General features: G+C 57.4%; 8 protein-coding genes across 8 annotated transcripts; 4 read left to right on the top strand and 4 right to left on the bottom strand.

The window, feature by feature from the left end:
* On the bottom strand, positions 1–987 carry ASPACDRAFT_41546 (uncharacterized protein; the record flags this gene model as incomplete). Its single annotated transcript, XM_020200957.1, has 1 exon — positions 1–987. One exon carries the CDS (start codon positions 985–987, stop codon positions 1–3), a length of 987 nt encoding a protein of 328 aa, XP_020057621.1.
* A 2,822-nt stretch (positions 988–3,809) lies between these two features.
* On the top strand, positions 3,810–6,096 carry ASPACDRAFT_1886980 (GMC family oxidoreductase). Its single transcript, XM_020198440.1, has 3 exons — positions 3,810–4,117; positions 4,169–4,882; positions 4,939–6,096. The coding sequence occupies exons 1-3, from the start codon at positions 4,084–4,086 to the stop codon at positions 5,898–5,900; spliced, it is 1,710 nt and encodes a 569-aa protein (XP_020057622.1). The 5' UTR covers positions 3,810–4,083; the 3' UTR covers positions 5,901–6,096.
* A 781-nt stretch (positions 6,097–6,877) lies between these two features.
* On the bottom strand, positions 6,878–8,862 carry ASPACDRAFT_25975 (putative 2-ketogluconate transporter; the record flags this gene model as incomplete). The annotated part of the gene is made up of 5 exons (XM_020199376.1): positions 6,878–7,137; positions 7,246–7,457; positions 7,546–8,070; positions 8,144–8,421; positions 8,509–8,862. The coding sequence occupies 5 exons, from the start codon at positions 8,860–8,862 to the stop codon at positions 6,878–6,880; spliced, it is 1,629 nt and encodes a 542-aa protein (XP_020057623.1).
* A 710-nt stretch (positions 8,863–9,572) lies between these two features.
* ASPACDRAFT_1866670 (glycoside hydrolase family 88/105 protein) lies at positions 9,573–10,836 on the top strand. The gene has a single exon (XM_020197880.1). The coding sequence runs from the start codon at positions 9,628–9,630 to the stop codon at positions 10,753–10,755; it is 1,128 nt and encodes a 375-aa protein (XP_020057624.1). The 5' UTR covers positions 9,573–9,627; the 3' UTR covers positions 10,756–10,836.
* On the bottom strand, positions 10,787–12,643 carry ASPACDRAFT_1886982 (aldehyde dehydrogenase family protein). Its single transcript, XM_020198441.1, has 3 exons — positions 12,570–12,643; positions 11,722–12,501; positions 10,787–11,611 (listed from the first exon to the last, which is right to left on the bottom strand). The coding sequence occupies exons 1-3, from the start codon at positions 12,585–12,587 to the stop codon at positions 10,868–10,870; spliced, it is 1,542 nt and encodes a 513-aa protein (XP_020057625.1). The 5' UTR covers positions 12,588–12,643; the 3' UTR covers positions 10,787–10,867.
* Positions 12,644–13,186: 543 nt separating this feature from the next.
* ASPACDRAFT_26171 (putative MFS alpha-glucoside transporter) lies at positions 13,187–15,081 on the top strand (the record flags this gene model as incomplete). Its single annotated transcript, XM_020199396.1, has 3 exons — positions 13,187–13,351; positions 13,419–13,439; positions 13,495–15,081. 3 exons carry the CDS (start codon positions 13,187–13,189, stop codon positions 15,079–15,081), a joined length of 1,773 nt encoding a protein of 590 aa, XP_020057626.1.
* A 707-nt stretch (positions 15,082–15,788) lies between these two features.
* Positions 15,789–17,075, top strand: ASPACDRAFT_1879874 (MDR family NADP-dependent oxidoreductase; the record flags this gene model as incomplete). Its single annotated transcript, XM_020198181.1, has 1 exon — positions 15,789–17,075. The coding sequence occupies one exon, from the start codon at positions 15,789–15,791 to the stop codon at positions 16,821–16,823; it is 1,035 nt and encodes a 344-aa protein (XP_020057627.1). The 3' UTR covers positions 16,824–17,075.
* Positions 17,005–18,367, bottom strand: ASPACDRAFT_59011 (cytochrome and DOMON domain-containing protein; the record flags this gene model as incomplete). Its single annotated transcript, XM_020203405.1, has 2 exons — positions 17,005–18,266; positions 18,328–18,367. The coding sequence occupies 2 exons, from the start codon at positions 18,365–18,367 to the stop codon at positions 17,005–17,007; spliced, it is 1,302 nt and encodes a 433-aa protein (XP_020057628.1).
* Between the last annotated feature and the right edge of the window lie 204 nt (positions 18,368–18,571).

The raw sequence follows: 18,571 nt of genomic DNA on the forward strand, positions 1-18,571 counted from the left end.
TTAAGGAGGCCGGGGAGCCTCCGATGACTGCGACAAGGGCCTTCTACGCTCGGACAAAGCCAGGCTGTCCATGGAAAGGGCTGTCCAGGGATATCGCGACTGCGTGTGCGCGCTGGGCGGAGCTGCTCGCGTGACATCGCCCGTGATCTGCTCTGGGTCCACGAAGTTCGGGAAGTCATCCTGGTCGGTCGAGCTGGATTCTGACGGGCGGGTGTTGACGAGCGAGACGAGTTTTCGCAATACTCCAAACTCCAGCTTCAGTTTGACGCTGTAGACAGCGGCCTTGAGCGTGGTCTGGAGGGTGTACAGTCCCACATACTCCAGCACGAGGAGGGACACATCCAACAAGACAATGACCATATTGATCGCAATCAGCTCGTACATGCTCTTGTGCCGTTGCGGATCCTTTTCGGGCCGCAACCGGAGTAAATTGATTGTTTCAACGATGTAGATACCGGAGATGAGAATTTCCTGAGCGCAAAACCAGGCCAGCTGCATTCGCTCCATCACATTGTACCCTCTGATGATCGCCGTGGAGCCAATGTAAATAGTGCTATAGGTAAGGACAGTCGTAGGAATGAGGAGGATAATTGCATCAATGATGATCATGGCGAGAACACGTCGAAGGGTCGTTTGGCTTTGTACCACCAGATGAAGACGAGAATACAACACAATGGATTGGCCAGGCACCATAAAGTAGAAACCGATTGTCGAAAGAGTGACCGCGAACCACAATGGACCCACCGCGAAAAATTCCAGCAAATAACCAACCGCGTGGGGAATGACCCCGAGTACGTCGGACAGAAGCATGCTCCAAAAGTAGAGTCCGCTGTAGCGAGTGAAAGTGAGGAAGATGAGAATAACGAGTTCGACTGCATTGTAAAGGGCAATGGCACTGAAGACAGCCATCAAAATCTTGATCACGAGGCTGGACCCTTGGTAACCTCCGATGAGGCCCTCCGGTGGGTTGGAGAGAGAGTCCCACATGACGACAAAGGAAAGACGCTGATACCACCACGGCTGCCGGTCACCGTTCGACAAAAGGGAGAGGCACTGGTAACTGTGGATCGTGAAAATATCGTGAGGGTCCCGGGGCACAGGGTCAGGCACAGCAGTATAATATGCGAAACTAACGTTGGCCCGCTTGACAATTCCAGAGAGCCATGGTCAGGGACAATGCAGCGCAGGAGTTGGATGGAAAGCCTGGAGGGTCGAAGCGCAGTCTCATTCGCATACTTTAATTATTCCAGACCTGACGACTGACCAGCTGATCGGGCGCAATACGCTCGACCACCCGGGTTGGTCGGGTAGGGTAAGGAAACGGCCTCTTGCTTGAACCTCAATCAAGTGCTGTCCGAGCGTCTTAAAAGTCCGAATAGCAGCGAGATTCGCCCTCCCAGCAGCTGAAGGTTTCTATTTATGTGCCTGAACGGTGCGCTAGTGGCAGGGGAAACGCAGTGGCGGCAAATGCTGGCGTTCCTGCAGAATGTAGGGGGAGAACGGGCGGCCTCGGATGAACGCGACGCAAGTGAGGATTGGCGACAGGCTGTGAGATGGCGCTGCTGGAAGGTTTATCTGAACTCAATCCCCCAAGGGAGGAGAAGCAAGAGATTTGAGGAAAAGGAGTTCCGACCGGGGAAGGAGAGAGGAAATCTGGAACAGGAACTGGAGAGAGAAGATCGAAAGCGATCACCCTTCCCACTCCAGACGGGAGGGGTAAAAACCAGTCGCCACCGGCTATCTGTACTGTACGCTGTAAACTGATGGCCGCGATAGATAAGAAAACGGAGTGCGAGGAGCGGGCGGGGGGGGGGGGGGGGCAGGGTGGGGGGAAGGTGAATTTGAAGGTTCAGTGGAAATTAAGAAGAGGATGGAAAAGAGAAGAGCAGACAGTAGGAAGAATATCAAGGCAGAGCGAGGAGAGGGGAGGGGGGGGGGAGGGAAAGTCCGGGGTTGGGAAGGAAGGATTGAATTGATTGAGCCTATGATGGGCGATAATGATGATTTCTCCTGGAATGAAGAAGAAGGGCCTGAGAGACCAGGCCAGCCACTGGCGTGCCTCGTTACTCAGGCCGGGCCAGTCACATGGCTGGCAGCCGTGCCTTTTCCCTGGTTCTCTCCCCTGTTCACCATCCATTCCCTTCTCCCTTCTTCGCCTTTTGGATCCATTCGGAAATATCTACGCCTTGTTTTCGCCTTCGCTTCTCGTCCGAGACCTTGACTCTCCTGACTCTCCTGACTCTCCTGACTCTTCCGACTCTCCTTCAAAGAGTTACAAGTCGCCAAGATAGATTTCTCCGTGTTTCAACCTTGATTCCATTCCATAGTGTCCGTCGGATTCACCCGATGCCAGGGCTCGATCGATAGCGTGGGCCACCATATGTTAAGGGATAACTTTACGACTGTCGCAAAAGTCTAATGGACATATGTAGTGGGAAATGTGTGAGCCAGCTCGCTTACTCAAAGATTCAGAGAGGTCAAATGCGCCCGATCAGTGAAATTATTGTATTTCATTAGCTTGCGGGGCCCCGCCTGGCATTGACTCTTAATCGATGCACCCCAGTCTTCAGGCCTAGAACCGTCCCCCTTGGACGAACACCGTAAGGGTCTCGACACCAATCCACAACTTGCCACGCGAAGGCCACGCTCTGCAGGTACCATGACATGAAAATGCTTTACACTTCTTACAGCACGACATCGCTCATACCAGCCTCTCCCACTAATCCTACAAAGATGGCCCTTGCAGTCTATAATTGGCGAGTGCTGATCTTGACTCAAAGACATGGTCCTTGTCACAGACACGGTGTTAGGATCTCGCAGGGGCGATGATCTCCCTTGAGATGCCACATCCTGACTATCAATTTGAGGATTGAATCTTATCAGCCGGAGAAGGTTGTTGCGTTGCGACGAGCAGCCGAGTGATCAGACACTCTGGAACTAGTTATACATATTTCCATTATCGGCTGCTTTCAAGACTGTAGTTATTAGAGGACTGAGCATAACTTCAACGTGTTCGTCGTGGAGACAGCTCAACCATCTTTCCGGTGCTATGGTCGCTTGTGATGATGTGGACCCATGGGTGCCCGTTTCTCATGCACCATCTCAGCGACTGCGACTCGATTGCCTATTTGTTTCAAGGTCATTATTGAGGTTATTATTCACTCCAAATCTTTCGAAACGGCCGAGTCTGGTTTGACGCCATAGAGCCAGCTTACGATGGTATCGCACCAGACCATAGACATGTTTCACAACCAATATGCCTGGTATAGTTTCAGGTTAAGAAGATGATGCATCTATCAGAGCAGTAAAAATACTTCCTGGACTGCTTTCAGTGCTTGTCGTTCAGTGCGTTCAGTGCGATACTTGGGATGGCCCCTAATTCACAGAGTGCCCAATTATTAGGCCATTTCTCCACGATGCACTTCCCGGGTCCTGGTGGGCACAGGGAAACTTAATCTTGAACCACCATGATTCTCAAGTCAGGTGTTGGGGGTGGGAGATGAATAATACCCAGTGCCGTATGCATCCATCTCTTTGCCAAGGCGGTGCGGGGAAACTAGTCGTGATGCCGCGGATCGTCATGGATGATTTCTCAACAATGGAGCTCTCATACCTTGGCGCAATTCCATCTTCCCCATCGTTGTCTCTCATGAGTGATGATCTTCCCTGGTCTGGCTCATCTCCAGGTTCATGCTCTCGATCACCAAGTGGGTCTTGGATGATTGAAGGTGACGATCGCCCCGACAGCCTTTGTTGCACACGATAATCGCCGTCGAACATCACCCCTCACCGCCGCGATTTCCCAAAAAGGAGAATCGTCGTAAAGCTGATAGCATAATCAGTGCCGATGTTGTAGGACGAGCGGGGCCAGACTCTGTCCCCTCTCGTCGATCGTATCCAAAGCCCTGACTCGCTAGTCAAGCACGGTTTTGCGCCAGCTCTTTAATAACCAGGACATCCGGCAGTGCGGGGGTGCCACTGCTCATTGAAATCAAGCTGCGCAAACTGAAACTTGCTTCTTCTGTTCTAATCGGCTTGGACACTTACGACAGTCAGCTCTCCATTTTGAACCAGAAATCGCCGATGAACCAAACGTGGGAGTTCGTCGTAGTCGGTGGTGAGTGCCATGAGGATCGTTATTTGCTCGACCGAGACTGACTGGAAGCAGGGGGTCCGGCGGGCTGTGCCCTTGCTTCGACGCTCGCTCGCTCCGCTAAACACCCACGAGTCCTGCTGCTGGAAGCCGGCCCGCGGAATGAGGATCTTTCTCTCCGCGTGGATGGTCAGCGATGGTCGACGTTCCTCCAAGGGGATCTGAACTGGGGTTACACAACCACGCCCCAGGAACACTGCAATGGACGACAGATCGATTACTCGCGCGGCAAGGTGCTCGGAGGCAGTAGTGCAATCAATTTTGGTGTCTACACAGTGGGCGCCCGTGACGATTATGATCAGTGGGCCGCCCTCGTCGGAGACGAGGCCTTTGGCTGGGAGCGGATGAGGAGCAGATTTTGCGGCCTCGAAACCTTTGATGGCGCTATCGTTGATCCGAAAAACGTCAAATACGCGTCTCCCCAAGCCTTGAATCACGGATCTACTGGTGGTTTGCGGGTGGGCTTTGCTCGTGAGTGGGAGCAGGATCTGCCGCTCATGCTGGACGTGTTCGAGCAAGCGGGCCTGGCTCGAAACCCAGACCACAACTCGGGCGACCCGATCGGCATGGGCTTGATCATCAACTCATCTCACAACGGTCGTAGAGTGACTGCGACGGATCTTCTCGAGGGTGTACCGGACAATTTGACGATCATCACCGAAGCGCCCGTGCAGCGGGTGATTTTAGAGGGGACCAAGGCTGTAGGTGTAGAGTCAAACGGAAGACAGTGTATGCTTAGGTTGTTGCATGAAGTACATGAGTACCCAGCTAACGCGCCCTCGCAGATTTGGCCTCCCGCGAAGTGATTCTCACCGCAGGCTCATTGGACACGCCGCGCATCCTGATGCATTCGGGTCTCGGGCCTGCCGACCAACTTCAGCAATTCCAGATACCCGTCCGTAAGGACATCCCGGCCCTGGGCAAGGGCCTGCGGGATCATTTCTTCGCCCCGCTGTGCTTCAAACGCGATCCCGCAACCAACGACCGCAATGCGTTCTTCGGCGATCAAGCCGCCATGAAGACGGCCATGGCGCAATGGAACAAGGACGGCACGGGGCCCTGGGCGCGGCATTCGTGCCAGATCGCCGCCGGCTGGCTCAAGTCCGACCGGCTGGTGCGGACGGCAGAGTTCCAGGCTCTCCCCAGCGACGTGCAAGACTTCCTGCAACGGAAGACGGTCCCGCACTACGAGTTCCTCACGCATTTCCCCCTGCACCTCGTCGCGCCGGAATGGCCGCCGGATTACAGCTACATCTGCATGTTAGTGTTCCTGATGAACGAGCAATCCAGCGGCGAAGTGCGACTGCAGTCCTCCGACCCCAATGTCCCGTTGTTGTTCGATCCTAAATTCTTGTCTCATGACTTCGACCGCCGCGCCTGCATCGAGATTTTCCGCGATGCGCTGGAGGTGACCCGCCACCCATCCTTCCAGAAGGACGTGGTCGAGACGGTGATCGCGCCGGCGTCGGACTCGGACGCGGATATTCTGGAGCACTGGAAGGACACGCTGGGGTCGAGCTGGCACATGACGGGAACGGCCAAGATGGGTCGCTCCGGGGAGGCTGACGCCGTAGTGGACAGCCACTTCCGGATGCTGGGGGTGGAGAATCTGCGCATCGCGGACATGAGCGTGGTGCCGGTCTTGACGAACAACCATACGCAGGCGACCGCGTACGTGACGGGCGCCACGTGTGGAGAGGTATTGGTAGAGGAGTATGACTTGGATCGGGAGGTGGCACGGCTATAGCGGGCGGTACATTAGCTTTGCGGTGCTTAGCCCATAGTATTTGCAACGCTCGCATACTCCGAATACTCGGAGCCCTCCAAATTATACATCGAAGCAATAAAATCGAAGAAAAAGTCAATACTAGGAGTGGTGCCATTGAATTCCTGGCATCATATCTGGGATTCCAAATCCAAATCTGACTGCGGAACTAGACGAGGGTCAGAATTGTAATAAGGTATAGCTGATACCAAACAAGTTATAACTATAACAACCAGTTGCGGCCATTGGCCATCAGCTTCAAACTTAGTCGTCAGTGATTTGTTCTGTGATGATATCAAAACTAGTAATTGCATCACGAGGACCAACTAAAATTTCGACTTATCTGTAGTTGATATATAACTCTCTTGACCTGGGTTGCCAACGGCTGTGTCAGGTTGGTTGGAACACAATATACATTATTTCTAACTAAAAACAGTTGCAGATAATTCTACCATCGGCTTTGTAAAGGGTTCTAGACCAATATTCTACATGTTAGAAACCATTTTCGAACTCGTAAGGAACTACATATGGCCGTTCACAACCATTGTAAACTAGCCCGCTGCCAGCTGGTGGTTTGAACTCGGTTCTGTTCTCGTACAGATAGGTATTGGGACTGAGTAGGTAGACATGTAGGAAGAATGCGAATAGAAGTTGAAATATCCGATATGTTTCGTTTCTGTAGTGAAATTTCCCCTTTTTTGTCAATAGTATATATTGGCCCTAACAGCTGATAAGCCAGAGGTTTAGTATGTAAAAGGAGAGCGGCTACGTTGAACAGATCACCCACGACCTAACAAATACATACATAGCGCAACACGGCCCAATACTTATTCCCCAACCAACAACCCATCAATTAATTAATTCCAACTAAGCCTATCAACCTAGATAACCCCTCCCAAATTGAACCCAATCTCTCAGTACCCCCAATGCCACGCCCCCCCTCGCCTTCGAAAAGTACACTAATAAATATACCGGAAATGCAAATTCTCGCGATCGGTGCGATCCTCAAAGGCATGCGCGAGATGATCCCCGCCTCCCTCCCCAGGGGTATCCAGATTCACGCCCGCCTCGCGCAGCAGGCGCTCCTTCTTCTTGTTCTGGGCGATCAGGTGGAAGCGCAGGTAGATGACGGCGAGGGTCATGGCGGAGTAGCAGCCGAGGTGGACGCCGAAGGCGATGAAGTAGCGGGGGGCGTCGCGGGCGAGGAAGACTTGGGGGCCTATGCCCAGGAGTATTAGCATTGAATCAAGAGTGAGACCCTCGGACACTCTTGTGGATGGTAGGGAAGGAGAGAAAGAGCTAAAGGGGAAGGGGGAAAAGGACTCACCGATGGCATTCCCCACGGCCCACGAGACGAAGGTCGCCGCAACCACCGTGGACTTCTTCGTGGCGCCCGCGATGTTGCGCGAGACCATGGACAGACACAGGTTCTGGGCGGACCAGAAGGAGAGGGTGATGTAGTAGCTGATCAGCAGGCCGACCTTGGTGCTGAGGTTCTTGTTCTCGACGGTCATGAGGACGATGGTGCCGATGAAGGAGCTGTGCATGGCATTTCGAAAAGAGTTAGCATAGCCCTAACCGGCATCTTGCCCGCTATCCCCCCGATCAAGTATGGTGGGTGACTTACGGAATGATAAAACCCAGCATGACCAAAATATTCTGGTTATACCGCTTCACCAGGAACGCACTGGTCAGCAGCACAAAGATAATATAAAACCCTAGCACCATCGCCAACAACTGCGTTTGCAACTCGGTGAAATCAAACCCGGTGATAATGATGTTGGCGAACGCCCCCAGCCCGCTCGTCGGTAACGTCGTGAAGACCTGGATCGCGCAGTAGCAGTACATCTGCGGGTCCTGGAAGGCCTCCCACATCTGGTACGCGCGGAAGGTCTTGTTCTGCAGACCGGTCTGGTTGGCGCGCACGCGCTCGACCATCAGGTGCTTGTCTTCCTCGTTGAAGCATTTGGCCTTCATGGGGGAGTCGGGCATCCACCACAGCACAAAAAACCCCCAGAGGACGGAGATGCAGCCGTACGTGAGGAAGAGGGCCTGCCAGGATTTGAGGACGGTGGGGCCGTGGCGGCCGATGAGGCTGAAGCAGTACGCCAACAGCCCGCCGACGATCTGTTGGCCGCCGTTCATCATGTACCTATTTTGTTATCCTTGTTAGCATGGTGGTGAGGGGGGTGGGGGGGTGGGTGGCGGTAGGGTAAGGGACATACCAATACGTCACCGTGGCCGCCTGCTCCTCCCGCTTATACCACATACTGGACAGCAGAACAAAAGTGGGCTGGCAGGCGGCCTCGAAGATGCCCAGGAGGGTGCGCACGGCCACCAGCCCGGCGAAGTTCTTGCACGCGGCGTGCAGCGCCAGGGTGGTACCCCACAGGATGATGTTCACCCCCAGGTATTTGGCGATGCGCACGCGCTGGATGATCCAGTTGGTCGGATACTCGACGATCAGGACGGCGATGTAGATACAGGTCGTGAGCCAGGAGTACTGTCACCACCAAAAGGTCAGCAATATTCAAAATCAATCCTCTGCCTCTGGGGGCATGGGGCATGGGGCATGGGGCATGGGGACTACCTCCTGCCCCTTCATCCCCGTGTCCGTGCGGATCCCCATGATCGACGCAAACGACATGGTCCCCTTGTCCAGCGCCTGCAGGAAATACGTCAGGACCATGATTACCAGCACGCGCCGGTCGATCATGCGCCGCAGCCGGCGGCTAGTGGCCTCGTCGACCTCGACCGCGCCGCGCGCCGCGTACGCCGCGATCTCCTCGTCGACGCGGGCGGCGTCAACCCCCAGGTTCTTCTTCAGGTCCCCGTCCGACGGGGAGAGAACCCGCTCGACGTGGGCGGTCGCCTGGGCGGACTTGTCTTCGTCGTTTGCGGCATGTCGGTGCGACAGGGTGGTGTCGGTGATATGCTCCGCCATGATTCGAAGCCCACGGTGCGGAGTAGTGTGTAGAATGCAGGTGGGAAAATGAATCAAGGGGAGTAGGGGAAGGGGGCAGGAGCACGCAGGTCTTTTATTTTATACGGTGTAGGGTGTAGTAGGGCACCACCAACACCAGCATGAGAACGTGACCTTGCCATCTCGTTTATTGTTTGCTTGGCCAATCCTTCGCGGGGGGTGAATTTCACGCCAATGAGGAAGGGAGGTGTCAGTGTAGTGGTGGGAGGCGAACAGTCATGTAATTGATGGGTTGATGCATCTCGCTTAGGGTTGCGGTTGATTGTTACTCTGGGGTCCAGCTTTACCCCACGGGACAACCACAATACGCGGGGGCGGGTCAAGCCGCAGACCCTTTCCTACGACAGTAAGCAAAGCCAGGAAACTAAACTAACCGGCGGGAGTGAATTGACCCGAGAACGCGGGGAAAAAGTCTTGGGATGGAGCTTCGCACGCTTCGCTTGGGTGGCAGCTGCACGAGGGCCGCCAATCGCTGCTATTTACAGAGGAGGGGTTGGACTTGGCTGGGGAGCGTGCTCGGCGTACGCTGACCCGAATATAAAACATGACGACACGAGTCAGAGGGCGCTGGCGGGGAAAAGGAAGGAAGCTGAAGCTGCAAGTTAGCAGTACTAGTACTTCCACCTGCTCTCAAGTATCTTCTTCCCATCCTAACCTTCCTTCCTTTCTACCTCCCCTCCCTCCCAAATCCCCAACCCTAACCTCCCACCAAACAACCTACCCAAAATGACTAAACCAAGCCCCCTCACCCCGCCGGCCATCCGCACCAAAATCGACCTCCTCATCACGAACCTCATCAACATCCACGACCCAACCGGCGAATTCCTCCTCCACTTACCAGATGGCCGCATCATCGACACCAAATCGTGGCACGGCTGGGAATGGACGCACGGGGTCGGGCTGTACGGGATCTGGAAATACTACGAACTCACCGGCTCCGACCAGCACCTGCAGATCATCAAAGACTGGTTCGCGGCGCGGTTCGCCGAGGGCGGCACGACCAAGAACATCAACACGATGGCCGTGTTCCTGTCGCTGGCCCACCTCTACGAGACCACCCGCGACGTGACCTACCTGCCCTGGCTGGACGCCTGGGCCGAGTGGGCGATGCACGAGCTGCCGCGCACCCGCCACGGCGGCATGCAGCACATCACCTACCTCACCGAGAACCACCAGCAGCTGTGGGACGACACGCTCATGATGACCGTCATGCCGCTGGCGAAAATCGGGCGGTTGCTGGGACGGCCGCAGTATGTGGAGGAGGCGAAGCGGCAGTGTTTGCTGCATGTGCAGTATCTGTTTGATGCGAAGACGGGGTTGTTTTTTCATGGGTGGCAGTTTACAACCGACGAGAACGACACGAAGGTGGGGCATCATTTTGCCGAGGCGCGCTGGGCGAGAGGGAACAGCTGGATTACGATGGTGATTCCGGAGATTGTCGAGTTGTTGGAGCTCGAGGAGCACGACCCCATCCGGGTGCATTTGCTCAGCGTGCTGGAGGCGCAGTGCGCTGCTCTCAAGAAGTTGCAGGAGGAGGACGGGTTCTGGCATACGTTGTTGGATCATAAGGATTCCTACGTCGAGGCCTCGGCCACGGCTGGGTTTGCGTACGGGATCCTCAAGGCCGTGCGGAGGAGGTATCTCGGCAAGGAATACCGCGGGGTGGCGGAGCGGGCGATCCAGGCGGTCGTTGGGGCCGTGGATGCGCAGGGCGAGCTGCAGAATACCAGTTTTGGCACGGGGATGGGCGATAGTCTGCAGTTCTACAAGGAGATCCCCCGCACGGCGATGCCGTATGGGCAGGCGATGGCGATCATGGCGTTGGGGGAGTATCTGCGGGGGATTTCGTACTAGATGGTGGGTGTAGATGCATGCGCATAGAGAATGCAGTATAGATGTATAGATTCAAGACCTGTTTCTTTACTCGTTGCCAACAATGTTTCAATTCTATAGTTTCGAGTAACAGCTACAGCTGACTCTTCAACCACAAGGTCTGCGAATTGCACCAGCCCACCAACCCATGGACTCCCCACTCCGTGCCCATCCCACTGGCCTTGTGCCCGCCAAATGGCACGTGGGGCGCGACGTCGAAGTGCGAGTTCACCCACACCGAGCCTGCCTGCAGCTGGTCCACGATCCGGCGCGCCCGCCCCAGATCGCGACTCCACACCGAGGCGCTCAGCGCGTAGTCGGAGGCGTTGGCGCGGGCGACCACATCCGCCTCGTCGGACCATTTGAGCAGCGGCAGAATCGGCGCGAAGGGCTCCTCCTGCACCACGCGCGAGGCCTCGGGCGGGTTGTCCACGATCGTCGGCGGGATGAAGTACCCTTTCCCGAGATCGGCGGGGACCTCGCCGGCGGCGATAGTCTGCAGGCCGGCCGCCTGTGTCGCGGCCAGTAAGTCCGTGGCCTTGTCGAACTGCATGCGGTTCTGGACGGGGCCGAAGAAGGTGTCCGGGAGGGTGCCGTCGCCGACCTTCAGGGCGCGCACGAACTGGACGAGTTTGTCGCGGAATTGGTCGTAGATCTTCTCGTGGACGTACAGCCGCTTGATCGTCATGCAGATCTGCGAGGAGCAGAGGAAGGCGATGATGCCGATCTGTTGGGGATCGTCGGTCAGCAATTGCCATGGAACCAAGATATGCATCCTCCCCACTCCATCCGCACTCCACAATTCACAAACCCACAATCCACAACCAAGATCCAATGTCTACAATTTGAGACATCATCCCACTGAACCCACCCCACCGGACCTCCTCCGCCCACAGCCCAAACTTTCTTTCGTTACGAGCAAGGGTAAGGGAAGGGTCATCATCATACCTTCTGCACAACCGCATCCACATCCACATCCTCACACACAATCGCGGCATCATTCCCCCCCAACTCCAGCGTCACCCTCTTCAACCCGCGCGCACACCCCTCCATCACCTTCCGGCCGGTAGCACTCGACCCCGTAAAACTGATCTTCTGGATCCCGGGATGCGCCGTCATCCACGGCCCCAGCTCCTCCCCGCCACTAAGCACCTGCACCACCCCCGGCGGGAAAATTTGGGCTGCAAGCTCCCCCAACTTCAACGCGCAGTACGGCGTATACGGACTGGGCTTCACGATGACCACGTTCCCCGTGACCAGGGCGGGCACGATTTTCCCCACCGCCAGCAAGACCGGGAAATTCCAGGGGACGATGGCGCCGCACACGCCGATGGGCACGTAGCGCTGGATGATCTGGCGGTCCGGGGTGTCTTCGATGGTTTGCACCGGCAAATCGAGGGTGGGGATTTGTCGGGTCCAGGTGATGGCCATTTCGACTTCGATTTGGGCCTGGCTGAGGGGTTTGCCTTGTTCTTGCGTGAGGAGGGCGATCAGGGCGGACTTGTGGGTTTCAAGGAGGGTGGCGTAGGTTGCGAGGAGGGTGCGCCGGGTCGAGAGGGGGGTGCGCGACCATGCTGGGAAGGCGGATTGCGCGGCCAGTACGGCGGTGTCGAGGTCGGTTTGGCTGGATACCGGGACGGGGGGGTTCGGGTGGCCGGTTGTTGGGTTGGTGCTGTGGCGGGTTTCTGGGGTTGTGGTGCGTTCGTTGTTGATGATGTTGTAGAATTTCTTTGGGGGCGGGGGGTCAGTTAGGGTTGGGGAAGCGGGAGGAATTGGGGACACGGGAGGGGGAGTACAGTGGTGTCGAGCGCCATGGTGGTGGATAGAGTACTGTTCAGGACTGGATTTCTCAAATTATGGCTGCAATGAGATGATGATTACTGGAAAGTGAACGAGCAGGGGGACAACGTCAGACTTTATATACCCTCCCCTCGGTTCAGCACCGCCCACAAGCCGAGAAGAAGACTCGTATACGGGATACACCTGGGGCTGAGATGCACGCGAAGCTTACCCGTGTTGGACGAAAGACCTGCCCGGAGGCTTGAATAGTCTTACAGCTCGGCTGCCGCAAGCGTCGGTTATTGGATGTGAGTGGGGGTGCGCCTCGCTTTGACTTTACGGATCGGCATGTGCGGGGTTACGCTGTGTTCTTCATGTTTGGCTGACGAGTTTGCGGTCAATGGCTTTTGCGACTGACTGCCTCTGGACGATTATCCCAACCCTCTAAAATCTAAAAAAAAGACACTACACGATCCATAGCCACCGCACTCAGCACTTGGCTTCGTCCCCAAGGTCCATCGGCCAAGACGGCCAAGACAATGGCGGCAAGTGAAGAAGAAAACTGCTGGCGGCGGGTCTGCCCTTCGTCGGATTTTCATCCTCGAAAATCTTGAACTTCAGATAGACTGGCAAGATGAAGGACGAGAAAGACGAGATCGTGATCCAGGCAATTCCCACAGCCTCGCTGCAGGAAGCCGAAAGCTCGCAGGAGTTCCTCGCGGCGGAGCATGCGTTGACCTTCTGGCCCGCTCTGCGACAGCACTGGCCAACCGTGGCGTGGGCATTATTCATGAATTTGGTACGAAGCTCGCATGCTGATCTTCTGCGGCATCGCTCAATCTCGGACACATACTGATAATCGATAGGCGACGATCCTTAAGGGAATTGTATGTGCTATGCTACTCACCGACTGATCCACAATCCCACGAACTGACAGACCAGGATGGCGGCGTCGTCAAAGGCATAGTCGGACTGGACGTCTTCAAGCGAAACTACGGCTACGAGCATGAGGGACGCTACATTCTGGCCGCCCGCTGGCTGTCGGCCTTCAACTACGCCAACCTGCTGGGCGCCATTGTGGGGGCGCTGTTCGCCGGTCTCGCCTACGACCGCTTCGGGCCGCGCATCGTGCTCACGGGGTGCTCGTGTCTGTCGATCGGCTTCATCTTCGTGCAGTTCTTCAGCCAGACGCCCGCCCAGCTGTTCGTGGGCGAGCTGATCAACGGCTGCGTCATCGCCTTCTACCCCATCTGCGCCTCCGCCTACGTCGGCGAGGTGACCCCGCTGCCGCTACGCGGGTTCGCCGCCACGATGACCAACCTCGCCTTCTCCATCGGCTCGTTGATCGCCTCGGGCATCCTGAAGGGGACCACCTCCCTCGCCAGCGACTGGTCCTACCGCATCCCCATCGCCACGCAATGGGCCCTGCCGTGCATCATGCTGGCCCTCGTGCCGTTCTGCCCGGACCCTCCGTACTGGCTCTGCCGGAAGGGCCGCCCGGAGACCGCCGCCGCCTCGCTGCGCCGCCTCACCGTCCGCGGGGGCGCCATCGGGCCCCGACTCGCCCACATCCAGGAGACCCTGCGTCTGGAGGCCAGCTTCCAGCAACCCACCACTACCAGAAGCCTAGAATGCCTGCAGGGCCCCAACCGCCGCCGCCTCCTGATCTGCGTCATGGCCTACAGCATGCAGGCCTTCACGGGGAATGTCTTCTTCATCAACTACGCGGTGCACTTCATGGAGACCGCGGGGCTGAGCGCCTCGCACGCCTTCTCGATGAACATCGGCCTGAGCGCCCTGGGCCTGCTGGGGACGATTCTCTCGTGGCCGCTCCTGTCCTACGTCGGCCGACGCACCATGTATCTGACGGGCTGCTCCGCGCTAGCCCTGACCCAGCTGCTGATTGGGGTGCTGGACGTTGTCCCCCGGAGCACGGGCACGATCTGGGCGCAGTGCGCGCTCATGCTGGCGTGCACGCTGGTGTACGACGTCAGCCTGGGCCCGTTCTGCTATGTGCTGCTGGCCGAGGTCTCGTCGATGCGACTGCGCGGGGTCACGATCGGGCTGGCCACGGTCAGCTGCTTCGTGTGGTCGGTGGTGTTCGCCGTGGTGATCCCCTACGCCATGGACGCGGACGAGGGCGACTGGGGCGGCAAGCTGGGGTTCCTGTTCGCGGGCACCAGCCTCGTCTGCGCGGGGATGTGCTTCTGGTGGCTACCGGAGACGCAGGGGCGCACGTTCGAGGAGCTGGACGCGATGTTCGAGCAGGGGGTGCGCAGTCGGCGGTTTCGGCGGTGCGTGGTGGTGATTGGGGGAGGGGGAGGGGGGGAGGGGGGAGGGGAGCGGTGGTGGCGACGAGGGAGGAGGGCATCGAGGGGTGTACTGAAAGTTGCACCGAGGCAGCAGGCGTTGAGGGATGTGTTGAGGGTGTGTGCAGTGCACGGCAAAGACTACCAGAGAAGAATTACTAGTCGGTGCAAGAACCTAAAGAGGAAACAGCCGAGGAAGTGCAGAAAAGTAGGCGATTAATAATCTATGCTCGTTTGGGCAAGTCTGCAGAATGCGAAAATTTGAGTGCTGACGGCTGACTCAGCCGTCCCTTGTGCAGCTTCCATCAGTGCATCGTCTCGAGTCATGAAGCATCACTTCAAAACTCAATCCTCAATCGACTTCCCCTGTTCGCCCCATTCTTGCTTCACGCTGCACAGTAATCATGACTTCATGGCTCTCGCCCACCCCATCTCTTCTGGTGGCGTCAGAACTGCCGCCTTGTCACGCAGTGCCTTAGATCCGTGCCACTGCATAACTCCGGTATCCAACCTTCGAGACCACTGACCTGCCCCATCCGGCCCGGTATCTACACCCTGAAGGAGCAGCTGCCCCGAATTTCATCCGTTTGGCAACTCTGCCAGCTCCACTCGCCCGCCGTGCCGTGGTTCGCTTCTCCGCCTGCGAATGGTCGTGACGAGGACGGTTGGGCAAACCGCAAACCCCTTCCCCCCCCTCCGGGGCCCTCACTGCATTTGGCAGGTACCTAGGCAAGAGCTGGAGTCCAGTCTCTCGAGAAGCTTCTTCGACGCCCCTTGGAGCAGCTTCGTCAGCAACCAGGATGCTTGATAATCGACCCTGGGGCCGTTGCCCCACTGGTAGCAGCCATATAAAGGTGGTTCGGCCGCTGCTGTCACTTATGGCAACACATTCTCCCAAAACACACACACACACATAACACACACACCATGTCTGAAAACAAGGCCCTCATCTTCAAGGAAATCCCCACGGGCTACCCCGTGCCGGGCCAGCACATCGGCCTGGAGCCGGTCTCCTACGACGCCAACGCCGCGGCCCCCGAGAACGGCATCTTCGTGCAGTCGCTCTACGCCAGCTTCGACCCCTACATGCGCGGCCGCATGCGCCCGGCCGAGGTCAAGTCGTACTCGCCGGCCATGGCGCTGGGCCAGCCCATCGACAGCGCGGTCATCGGCAAGGTGCTCCGCTCCAACACCCCTGCCTACAAGGAGGGCGACCTGATCCAGGGCTACCTCCCGATCCAATCGTACATTTCCGTCGGCGCGGAGCGGCTGCCGTACGTCAAGAAGCTCGAGAACCCGCTGGGCATTGAGGACATCCGGGTGTTCATCGGGGCGCTGGGCATGCCGGGACTGACGGCGTACTCGTCGCTGTACGAGATTGGACAGCCCAAGAAGGGGGAGACGATCTTCGTGTCGGCGGCCAGCGGCGCCGTGGGCCAGCTGGTCGGCCAGCTGGCCAAGCACGAGGGCCTGACGGTCATCGGCAGCGTGGGCTCCGACGAGAAGCTCGAGTACATCACCAAGGAGCTGGGCTTCCACGGCGGGTTCAACTACAAGAAGGAGAAGCCGGCGGACGCGCTCAAGCGCCTCGCTCCGAATGGAATTGATATCTACTACGAGAATGTCGGCGGCGAGCACCTCGAGGCCGCCCTGGAGGCGATCAACAACTTCGGCCGCGTGGTCGTCTGCGGCATGATCTCCGTGTACAACGGCACCCCCTACCCGATCAGCAACATCTCGTACGTGCTGACCAAGCGGTTGACCATGCGGGGATTCATTGTCAACGACCCCGGCATGGGCGACAAGTACACCAAGGAGCACCAGGAGAAGGTGCAGAAGTGGATCAAGGAGGGGTCGTTCAAGGCGCTGACGCACGAGACGGTGGGGATTGAGAACGCGGCCGAGGGGCTGGTGGGGATCTTTTACGGAAAGAACAAGGGCAAGGCTGTGTTGAAGTTTTAAGCAGTGCTACTATATCCGACCCGACCCGACCATACTATACCATAACTATTATTGAACATAGACACGAATGAACTAAACATTAATCTCACCCCTTTCGTTCCAACATAAATCCCTAAATCCTTCTTAGAATCCAAACACAACCAATCTACCTCACAGTTCCCAACCCTATCCAGAACAAAAGCTAAATCTTCTCCCGATGTCCCCCCTCCGCCTCCCCTTTCCCCCCTCCTCCTCCCATCTCCATCACCTTCAACCCCTCCCCCCGATGGAAAACCTTCGTCTTGCCCCAAACAACGCCCACAACATACACCGCAAAAACCACCCCCGCCACAACACAATAAACCACCACCCCGGCAACCGGCACATTCCTACTCCCGATCCCACCCATGCCGCGTCCGGCAAGGGCAAACCCCAACCCCCCATTCACCATCCCCAGGATAATGGCTCCCCGCCCAACCCACCGATGCACATACCCAAACACACTCTTGGCACCCTCGCGCCTCCAATGCCGGTGCTGCAGGTAGCCTGCCACCGGCTGGAACAGCACCAGCACCCCTACCAGAATCATCCCGATGATGGGGTGCGCGTGTTTCAGGGTCGAGACCGTGGTTGCGAGGTACACGCCCGTGCCCAGGCCGACGACGATGAGACAGAGGGTGAAGAGCTGGAGGGGCGCGTGGAGGGCGGGGATGTTGTATTTCAGGCCGAGCGGGATGGGGAGGGCGAAGAGCGGGAAGAAGAGGAGGAAGGCTAGGCCCATCAGGGTGCCGTGGACGATGAGGATTGCTCGCGTTTTCGTGGGGGAGGGGAGGGTGTTTTCCGCTGCGCTTTGCGTGGTGGTGGATGTGGATGCGGAGGTCGGGTTGAAGGGGTTGAATTCGGCATCCTGGGGGCTGGCGTTGTCCGGGGGCGAGAATTGGGCTTTGGTGAGGTCGAGGGTTGTGCTGCCCATTTCGGTGTGGATGGTGATTGTTTCCTGCTGGGAGGCGGAGGGGAGCGGGTCGCCGGTGTGGTAGGCCCAGATGAAGGGGGCGGAGGAGGAGGAGGGGCTGTAGGTTGTGGAAGAGGGGGTGGCCCACGACGCCAAACAGTTGGTGCAGAGGATGTTGGCTTCGATGGTGTCGTCGCTGATACTGCTGCTGGGGAGGAGGGTTGCGTTGGCTAGGTCTGTGTATTGCGGTTCGATGTGTCCTCGTCCCAGGCGCGGGGAGAGGGTCAGGTTCGTGGCGGACGCGCCGGCGTAGACGACGAAGATGTTGGCGCCTGCCATCCCGGTGCCCTGGCCCAGCGCGACCCATTGCAGGCTGCGCGGGGCCCGGATCTGGAGGTAAATCGGGCCGGCATTTTGCTGCGTCGTCGTGTCCGGGACGGTCACGCTGTAGGTGAGGTTGGGGTGGGTGGTGGACGGGGAGAAGGTCACGATGTTGGCGGTTGCTAGGGGGGCTTTGACTCTGTTGTTAGGACTCTGCGTCTGGACGGGATCGGGCTGGGTATGGATACACACCTAACCCCAGAAATGTCTGGAGGAGTCGAAATGCCCGCATGGTAGACTGGGAGCCGGAGACACGAGTTGACGTTCACTCTCCCTCACCCACCGGCGGTAGGGCCTACATCCTTTATATCAATCCAGCGGTCAGGCTCAGGTTTCATTGTGGCTGGCCCTTTCTTGGCTACCGTAGGCATCTCTAATTCCGGTGCAAACCAATTATCGAAGGCATGGGAGGGTCGATCATCATCGTATCGAACCT

This window comes from Aspergillus aculeatus, assembly GCF_001890905.1.
Source record: "Aspergillus aculeatus ATCC 16872 unplaced genomic scaffold ASPACscaffold_5, whole genome shotgun sequence".
NCBI classification, from domain to species: domain Eukaryota; kingdom Fungi; phylum Ascomycota; class Eurotiomycetes; order Eurotiales; family Aspergillaceae; genus Aspergillus; species Aspergillus aculeatus.

What these genes read in the sequence shown, in the direction of transcription:
- ASPACDRAFT_1886980 (XM_020198440.1), top strand. Translation starts at nt 4,084, where the DNA reads ATGAACCAAACGTGGGAGTTCGTCGTAGTCGGTG. An exon ending in GGAGTTCGTCGTAGTCGGTG is followed by an intron (nt 4,118 to 4,168) that starts GTGAGTGCCATG and finishes GACTGGAAGCAG; the next exon opens with GGGGTCCGGCGGGCTGTGCC. An exon ending in AGAGTCAAACGGAAGACAGT is followed by an intron (nt 4,883 to 4,938) that starts GTATGCTTAGGT and finishes GCGCCCTCGCAG; the next exon opens with ATTTGGCCTCCCGCGAAGTG.
- ASPACDRAFT_1886982 (XM_020198441.1), bottom strand. An exon ending in TGGATGCGGTTGTGCAGAAG is followed by an intron (nt 11,612 to 11,721) that starts GTATGATGATGA and finishes CTCAAATTGTAG; the next exon opens with ACATTGGATCTTGGTTGTGG.
- ASPACDRAFT_1866670 (XM_020197880.1), top strand. Translation starts at nt 9,628, where the DNA reads ATGACTAAACCAAGCCCCCTCACCCCGCCGGCCATCCGCACCAAAATC.